At 46.6% G+C, this 9,551-nt stretch overlaps 1 protein-coding gene across 1 annotated transcript in view; it reads right to left on the bottom strand.

The window, feature by feature from the left end:
- Nucleotides 1-624: 624 nt before the first annotated feature.
- LOC137325068 (protein FAM163A-like) overlaps nt 625-9,551 on the bottom strand; it is a 30,999-nt gene continuing 22,072 nt past the window's right edge. The window contains exons 2-3 of the mRNA XM_067989763.1: nt 6,280-6,394; nt 625-1,148 (exon numbers count right to left, since the gene is read on the bottom strand). Coding sequence (XP_067845864.1) covers nt 780-1,148; nt 6,280-6,372 — 462 coding nt within the window. The 5' untranslated portion in view covers nt 6,373-6,394 and the 3' untranslated portion in view covers nt 625-779. The remainder of the gene's footprint in view (nt 1,149-6,279; nt 6,395-9,551) is intronic.

Genomic DNA, 9,551 nt, shown 5'->3' with positions numbered 1-9,551 from the left:
GCGAGTAGTTATGATCTGGAATGTGCCGCCTGAAAGGGTGGTGGAAGTAGATTCAATCATGGCTTTCCAAAAGGAATTGGATAAATATTTGAAGGGGAAAAATTTGAAGAGCTACGGGGAAAGAGCGGGGGAATGGGACTTACTGGATTGCTCTTACAAAGAGCTCTTACAATGGGTCGAATGGCCTCCTCCTCTGTTGTAACCATTCTACGATTTTATGAATGCAGGCAATGTCACAATGCACTGGGATGCGATGCAATGATTTTGTTTAAAAATAAACAGATTAAAGTGGCAGCAAAAAAAAGTGAAGTGGCGATTTTGTTCCTAAATGCTTAAATTCCAGCCCTGTTTGCTAATTTTATCTCTTAAATCTTGTGTTTACAATTAAAATGCCCTCTAACTGCTTTGAAAAAAGAAGAGACACCCGCTTTCTCCTTGCTGTTGAAAGCCCTGCGCAAAGTTCCTAAAACACAAGTGAACTTTCCAGAAAGAGTGAAGCGAGGCTGGTTTTAACTTTTTGTCCGTGTTGTCATCCCAAGGAAGTACTTCTGAGCATAGGTGATACTGAGTTCCCTGACTGTGTTCTTTCACATCGGATCTTCTCTCCCCATTGACTGAGAATAGAGAGGGGTGAATTTCCTTTATTGGAACCTGTTGTTCAAAGCCAAATGTTTTTTTTGCAAACTCTCTTTCCCTCGCCCGGGTATGGAGGAAAAAAATGGTCCCAGTCCCGGATTCCCGGTCAGAGTCCCACAGTCCCAGATCCCAGATTCCCCAGTTCACACTTCGGTACTTATAGCCCTGCCGCTCGCAAGCGTCTCCCGCACGGTGTTCTGCCGGCTCACCGGGAAACCTCGAAGCGATGACATCTTGATGGCCGGCCCTGGCTCTTTGTAGCGGGCGGGTGTGTACGTGATGCGTTCGCCGCCGTTGCGCATCTCATCGGCGGTCTGTATGTAAAAGAACGAGCGGCGGGGCGAGCAACTGGGGCACGGGTTCCTCGTGGCCGCCTGGTTGGGCGGGGCCAGCTGAGTGGCCGATCCGTCCACGGCGTGTGCGTTGCATGCGTTACAAGCAAAGCGCGGATGAGCCGGTAAATCCAAGTCTTCCTCCTCATCGTCTGATTCATCCTTCTTGCAGCAATAATACTTGGGGGGGAAGTGGGGATGGTGGGAAACAAAAATAGAGATGGGGACGGATTAACAGCAGACACGACTCAGATAAAACCAGCTTGGTTTAACTGTTCCAATGCTCTCCTGACCGGCCTCCCACTTTTCGCCCTCCGTAAACTTGTTGCTCATCCAAAACTCTGCTGGCCGTGTCCTAACTCGCACCAAGTCCCGTTCACCCATCACCTCCTGTGCTCGCTGACCTACGTTGGCTCCCGGTCCGGCAAAGCCTTGATTCTCATCCTTGTGTTCAAGTCCCTCCATGGCCTTCCCCCTCCCTATCTCTGTAACCTCCTCCAGCCCTACAACCCTCTGAGATCTCTGCGCTTCTCCAATTCTGTCCTCTTGCGCGTCCCTGCTTTTAATCGCACCACCATTGGCGGCCGTGCCTTCAGCTGCCTAGGCCCTAAGCTCTGGGATTCCCTCCCGAAACCTCTCCGCCTCTCTACCTGTCTCCTCTCCTTTAAGACGCTCCTTAAAACCTACCACTGAGACCAAGCTTTTGGTTACCTGTCCTTACACGGTTCGGTGTCAAATTTTGTCCGATAACGCTCCTGTGAAGCGCCTTAAAGGCACAAGTTGTTGTTGTAGTACTAAAAGTAGAGCAATGGTTTAGCACACTGTGTCCTTTCACCTCTCTCTACTATACTTACAATGACAGCTGTGGCTCAGTGGGTAGCACTCTTGCCTCTGAATCAGAAGGTTATTAGTTCAAGTTCCCACTCCTGCGACTTGAGCCCATAACCTAGACTGATACTTACTGTCGGAGGTGCTATCTTTTGGATGAGATGTTAAACTGAGGCCCTGTCCGTCCTCTCAGGTTGGACGTAAAAGATCCCATGGCACTATTTTGAAGAAGAACAGGGGAGTTTTCCACGGTGTCCTGGCCAATGTTTATCCCTCAACCAACATCACTAAAAGCAGTGGTCACTTATCTCGTTGCTGTTTGTGGGATCTTGCTGTGCGCAAATTGGCTGCTGCATTGCCTTACATTACAACAGTGACCACACTTCAAAAGTACTTCATTGGTTGTGAAGGGCTTTGGGCCGTTCTGAGCTTGTGAAAGGCGCTATATAAATGCAAGTCTTTCTTCTTTACTTGCTGTAAGGCAGGAATCGGGCCACTATTCACACACTCAGTGAAACATAGGAACAAGAGGAGGCCATTCAGCTCCTCAAGCCTGTTCTGCCATTCAATGATATTATGGTCGATCTGTATCCTAACTCCATTTACCCGCCTTGGCACCATATCCCTTAATACCCTTGGCTAGTAAAAATCTATCGATCTCAGATTTAAAATTATTAATTGAGCTAGCATCTACTGCTTTTTGTGGGAGACAGTTCCCCGCTTCTACCACCCTTTGCGTGAAGAAGAGTTTCCTGAATGGCCTGGCTCTGATTTTAAGGTTATGTCCCCTTGTCCTAGACTCCCCCACCAGTGGAAAAAGTTTCTCTCTATCTACCCTTTAATTCCTTTCAAAATCCTAAAAACCTCAATCAATTTAAAATCGAGGCATTGCCGGACCGGGAGCCAATGTAGGTCAACGAGCATAAGGGTTAAGGATGAACGGGACTCGGTGGGAATTAGGATATGGACAGCAGGGTTTTGGATGAGCTCAAGTTTATGAAGGGTGGAAGATGGGAGGCCAGCGAGGAGAGCATTGGAATAATCAAGTCTAGAGGTAACAAAGGTGTGGATGAGGGTTTCAGCAGCAGATGAGCTGAGGCAGGGGTGGAGACGGGCGATGTTACGGGGGTGGAAGTAGGCAGTCTTGGTGATGGAGCGGATATGTGGTCGGAAGCTCATCTCAGGGTCAGATAGGACACCAAGGTTGCGAACGGTCTGGTTCAGCCTCAGACAGTGGCCAAGGAGAAGGATGGAGTCGGTGGATAGGGAACGGAGTTTACGGTGTGGACCAAAGACAATGACTTTGTTCTACCCAATAGTTAGTTGGAGGAAATTTTTACTCATCCAGTCCTGAATGTTGGAGAAGCAGTGTGACAAATGAGAGACAGTGGAGGGGTTGAGAGAGGTGGTGGTGAGGTAGAGATGGGCGTCGTCAGCGCGTACATGTGGAACCTGAGATTGTGTTTTCGGATGATGTCGCCGTGGGGCAGCATGTAGATAAGAAATAGGAGGATAGATCCTTGGGGGACTCCAGAGGTAACAGTGTGGGAGCGGAAGAGAAGCCATTGCAGGTGATTCTCTGGCTACGACTGGGTAGATAAGAATGGAACCAGGCGAGCGCAGTCCCACCCAGCTGGACGACGGAGGAGAGGCGATGGAGGAGGATGATGTGGTCAACCGTATCAAAGGCTGCAGACAGGTCGCGAAGGATGAGGAGGGATAGTTGACCATGGTGAAAGGTCACATAGGATGTTATTTGTGATTTTGGTGGGGGCCGTTTCAGTACTGTGGCAGGAGCGGAAACCTGATTGGAGGGATTCAAACATGGAGTTGTGGGAAAGATGGGCATGGATTTGGGAGGTGGCAACACATGGGGTCCCATGGTCAAGATGAGCTCGGAGAGGACACGAGGGGAGATAGGAGAGAAAATAGAGAAAGGTGAGAGTTCAGGACTAGAGCAGGGGGGAGCCTTGGGGAAGTTTGGTTTGGTGGACTAGGAGAAGGGAAGGAAACGGGAGAGGCAGCTGAATGGATGGTTTCAATCTTAGTGACAAAGTAGCCCATGAGCTCCTTGCACTTGTTGGAGGTGAGGGTAGAGGAGGCAGGGGAGAGAGGTTTTATCAGACGGTTGGTAGTGGAGAGGAGAAGCCAGGGTTTATCTTCGGATTCCAGGATAATCCTGGAACAGTGAGCAGTTTTGGCAGAGGAGAGCAGGACCCGATAGTGCTTTATGTGGTTCAGCCAGATCTGGCAATGAATGGCTAACCCAGTTGTCTGCCATAAACATTCAAGTTTGTGTCCCTTGGACTTAAGGGAGCGGAGATGAGGGCTACCAGTGGGAATGACCAGGGTGAGAGAGAGTAAGGGTTTTAATGGGAACAAGGGCATCAAAGGTGGAGGTGAGGGTGTGATTGAGCAGATCGGTAGCTGCAGACATGTTGTGGTGAATGGAGGGCCAAAGGCTAGACAATTGGGAATTTGAAAGTGTAGTTATAAGTGACTTGGGTGGAGTTTTTTCCAGACACAGAAGGAAGTGGGTTTGGGAGGGGGAAAGGGGATATGGGTGGAGAGGGATACAAGCAAGTGATCAGAGTTGGCCCTATCTGTGATTGACAGGACAGGAGTAGAGAGGCCACGTGAGATGGCAAAATCGAGAGGGTGGCCGTGAATATGGGTAGGGGAGTTTATTTGGAGCGAGAGGTTAAGGGAGGACAGTGAACTCAGAGGAGAGAGGGCATGATGAGTTGAAATGGAGGTTGAAATCACCGAGGATGAGAAATCACTCGGTGCAGAGGCTGAGGGAGGAAAGCAGTGAAGATATCTCGGTGAGAAACTTGGCGTGGTACTTGGGTGGGCGGGAGAGAACGAGGATTTTAAAGGCATGGTGAGAGGGATGCAACAAGGTGAGATGCTCAAAGGAGGAGAAGGTGCCAGAGGAGTAGGGGGACAGACCAAAGTGTGATTTGGTGATAAAGGCCACACCACCACCACGGCAGTCTGGGCGGGGCAAGTGGTTCATTAAGAGGAAAGGTGTCATCACCCGTCAGCCAGGTTTCCCTCAAGGCCACGATGTCGAAGCAATCATCCACAATAAGCTCATGGATGGCAAGGGCCTTGTTCACAAGTGGACGGACATTCTGAAGGGAGATGCGGAGAGGGGCGGTGATAGCTGATTCACTGGCAGAGATTATGGCTAAAGCATCTGCAATTTCCTCATCTACTTCCTATGAAACCCTGGGGTGGAAACCATCATGTCCTGGGGATTTGTCAGGCTTTAGTGCCATTATTTTTTCTAATACTGTTTTCTTGTTTACGTTAACTTTAGTGAGTTCCAGTCCTTGATTCATTATTAGTTTCCCTGGAATGTCAGGAATATTATCCTTTCCCTCTACTGAGAAGACTGACACACAGTAATTATTCAACAAGTCTGCCATTTCCTTATTTTCATTTGCAATATTACCCACATCTGTTTTTAAAGGGCCCACATTACTCTTGACTACACTTTCTCTTCTAATATAATTGTAAAAACTTTTTGTGATAATCTTGATATCCCTTGCAAGTTTCTTTTCATATTCTCTTTTTGAAGCTCTTATACTATTTTTGTCTTCCTTTGCTGTTCTTTATATCTCTCCCAGTCCCCTGGATCTACACTATTCTTTGCACTTTTGTATCCTCTTTCATTTAGTTTTATGTTATCTCTCACCTCTTTTATCGACGATGGCTGTTTTATTTTGTATGTAGACCTCTTGCCCATTAGGGGTATATATTGGTCCTGTATTAAGCTAAATTCTTTTTTGAACACCTCCCACTGTTCATCTGTCATTTTACCCAATAACAGTTTTCACCAGTTTGCTGTTATCAGTCTCTGTCTCATCCCATTAAAATCAGCCTTACCAAAATCTAAAACCTTAGTAACTGTGCCAAGTTTCTCCTTTTCAAAACTGACATTGAATTCGATCATATTATGATCACTGTTAATCAGTCGTCAAATCTGCCTCATTTCTCATTACTAAATCTAGTATGTCCTGCCCTCTCGTTGGTTCTAGAACATATTACTCCCAAAAATGATCTTGTATACACTCAAGAAATTCACTACCTTTCTGACTTGAGCTACTCTGCTCTTCCCAATCTATATGGAAATTGAAGTCTCCCATTGAAACAACTCTGCTTTTGCTACAAGCCTTTGTAATCTCTGAATGAATACATTCTGCCACTTCATTGCTGCTATCACGAGGCCTGTAAACAACTCCCATTACAGTTTTAAGTCCTCTCTTATTCCTTAATTCTAACCAAAGCACCAAAGCTTTCTTTACAATGTAGCCATTGCACTCCCAAAAAACAAGGAGGAATGTGCTTCCTTGGAGTTAAGTTGCCATTCAGAACCTCTCGATATGTTGCTGCCTCTCTGATGTGTTCACTCACTATTCTGTCCCCTGCTTCCCCCCCCTCAGTTAAAGCTGACCTGTGGCACTTGGGAACTTACCTGGAGTCTACAGTAACAGAGCACACCTATGATACACAGCAGTATCACTGTTGCTAGTATTCCACCAGTGATAACAACAGTTCCAGCTGTCATCCGACCAATTCTCCATCAAACCCTGGAAGAACAAAGAGAGAAATTGGTGAGATTAGGAGGGGGGAGGGGAAGGGGAAGGGAAGGGAAGGCTCCTTCTAAAAGTACAGACACACATTTTCCTCAATCTTTCTTTCAACCAGTTACAGAGATAAGGAGGGGCGAGGCCATGGAGGGGTTGGAAAACAAGGATGAGAATTTTAAAATCGAGGCTTTGCTAGACCGGGAGCCAATGTAGGTCAGCGAGCACAGGGGTGATGGGTGACTGGACTTGGTGAGAGTTAGGATACGGGCAGCAGAGTTTTGGATGAGCTCAAGTTTACTGAATGCACCAGGATGAGACAACACCTTTGAAAGTAGGAGCAAAATGGGAAGAGAATCACTTATTAGAGTGAGTCATATGAGGATGGAAAAACTCTCTAATGTTGCCACCCAGTGTCTGCATCAAGCACTCCCAGCTTAGGTGTACTACAGACACATACAGACCCTTTGCCAACATGAGGTTCCTGTATTCTGAGTGTGAGTGTTTTTATTTATGTGGTTTCACCTCCAAGGTGTATAAGGTGGACCAGGTGTTAAGGCTGCTTTGGGTGCCATTAACACCAGATCCCATATTCTTGTCAGCTAAGTGTCAGCTTCGGATGAGATGTTAGCCCGAGACCCTGTCTACCCTCTCAGGTGGATGTAAAAGATCCCATGGCACTATTCGAAGAAGAACAGGGAAGTTCTCCCCGGTGTCCTGGCCAATATTTATCCCTCAACCAACATCATTAAAACAGATTATTTGGTCATTATCACATTGCTGTTTGTGGGATCTTGCTGTGGGAAAATTGGTTGCCGCGTTTCCTACATCACAACAGTGACTTCACTTCAAAAGTACTTCATTGGCTGTAAAGGGCTTTGGGATGTCCTGAGGTTGTGAAAGGTGCTATAAAAAATGCAAGTCTTTCTCATAAAGTTGCTTCACTGCTGCTGTAAAATATTCTATACCAATGGATTAAAAGCCACTTACTACTGCAGGGAAAAAGTGATTAACTTAAGCCACAAAACACATTCCAAATGTTGAGATGGTGTATGGACAGCAGACTCGGAGCAGGCTTTACTCCCACTGACTATGTAAATCTGTAAACGATTTTACAACACCAAGTTATAGTCCAACAAATTTATTTTAAATTAAATTCCACAAGCTTTCGGAGGCTTCCTCCTTCGCCCGGCGAAGGAGGAAGCCTCCGAAAGCTTGTGGAATTTAATTTAAAATAAATTTGTTGGACTATGACTTGGTGTTGTAAAATCGTTTACAATTGTCAACCCCAGTCCATCACCGGCATCTCCACATCATGTAAATCTGATTCAGTTCACACGTCCCTCATCGGTGCATGATTTATTGCTGGGGGTTGGATGAGGAAATCCAGAAAAGACTTCAGGGAGACCCAGACAGGATAGCAGGATGGGCAGACAAGTGGTAGCTGCAATGCAATGTGGAGGAGTCTGAGGTAATATATTTTGAGGGAAAAGAACAAGGAATGGGAGTGTACACTCAGTGTAAAAACACTGAAGGGTGTGCATGAACTGTGAGACCCAAGGGTTTAAATACATAATTCTCTTATATGTGAGTGCAGGTCGCTCAAGTTATAAAAAGGCCAACAGCATTTTATGTTTCATAAGTAGGAGCATAGGACACAAGAGTAAACAAGTAACGATCAATTAATAGGAAACATTGGTTCGCCCATGGTTATGAACATACGGACATACAAAATTGATGGCCAGATGGTACATCAAGCCTGCCCCAGACCATGATGACTGGAGCATCAGGACTAGACGCTCTCCCCTCCCCTCCCCTCCCACCCCCACCCCCACCGCGGTCATATAATCTCCTGGGAGAGGCAAAAAAAAACAAGAGAAAAAACCCAAGGTCATTAAGGGAAAAAAATTCTCTGGAAAATCCCCCTCAGGCGATCGAAACCAATCCAGGAGGCCACATAGACCAAGTGTTATATGTACTGAAAGTTACCTTCTATATGATGCGAGTTAGAGTGCTGTGTGAAGTTTTGGGGCTCCCATTATATAATGGACATTAAAGACACGGAGAGGGAAAGGAAAAAGATGCAGGTCAGGCTGTTGGAAACTAGGCCCCACTATCCAGAACTCCATGCTCAGGAAAGTGCTCCTGACTGTGAACGCCTCCCTTTCCCATGTTAGTCATCCTTATGGCCTCTGAGTGTGATTTCCGTTTAAAATGGAGCTGTGGCTGTTTGTTTTTTGCTGCGGGCCTGTGCCCATGGGGGCCTGGACTGTGATTGACGCAAACTCACTTAAACACACTACTGTCTCAAATTCGCAAAAGTGTTGACATTCTGCAGAACACTGTTTCTGCTGCACTGGTTAATGTGCTTTTTCACTTGCTTAAAACAAAAGCAAAAAGGTTAATAACTTTGTCAAAATAACTCGCAGGAATTTTATGCGAGCAAGAAAAGCAGGGCTGAGTGGGATTATAATCATAGAGTCATAGAGTTATACAGCACGGATAGAGGCCCTTCGGCCCATCGTGTCCGCGCCGGCCATCAAGCCCTGTCTACTCTAATCCCATATTCCAGCATTTGGTCCGTAGCCTTGTATGCTATGGCATTTCAAGTGCTCATCCAAATGCTTCTTGAATGTTGTGAGGGTTCCTGCCTCCACAACCCTTTCAGGCAGTGAGTTCCAGACTCCAACCACCCTCTGGGTGAAAAAGTTCTTTCTCAAATCCCCTCTAAACCTCCCGCCTTTTACCTTGAATCTATGTCCCCTTGTTATAGAACCCTCAACGAAGGGAAAAAGCTCCTTCGTATCCATCCTATCTGTGCCCCTCATAATTTTGTACACCTCAATCATGTCCCCCCTCAGCCTCCTCTGCTCCAAGGAAAACAAACCCAATCTTCCCAGTCTCTCTTCATAGCTGAAGCGCTCCAGCCCTGGTAACATCCTGGTGAATCTCCTCTGCACCCTCTCCAAAGCGATCACATCCTTCCTGTAATGTGGCGACCAGAACTGCACACAGTACTCCAGCTGTGGCCTAACCAGTGTTTTATACAGCTCCATCATAACCTCCTTGCTCTTATATTCTATGCCTCGGCTAATAAAGGCAAGTATCCCATATGCCTTCTTTACCACCTTATCTACCTGTTCCGCCGCCTTCAGGGATC

Source organism: Heptranchias perlo, chromosome 9, assembly GCF_035084215.1.
Source record: "Heptranchias perlo isolate sHepPer1 chromosome 9, sHepPer1.hap1, whole genome shotgun sequence".
Lineage (NCBI taxonomy): Eukaryota > Metazoa > Chordata > Chondrichthyes > Hexanchiformes > Hexanchidae > Heptranchias > Heptranchias perlo.
Note: the sequence above shows the minus strand (reverse complement) of the source record. Positions and strands in the feature narration are given on the sequence as shown.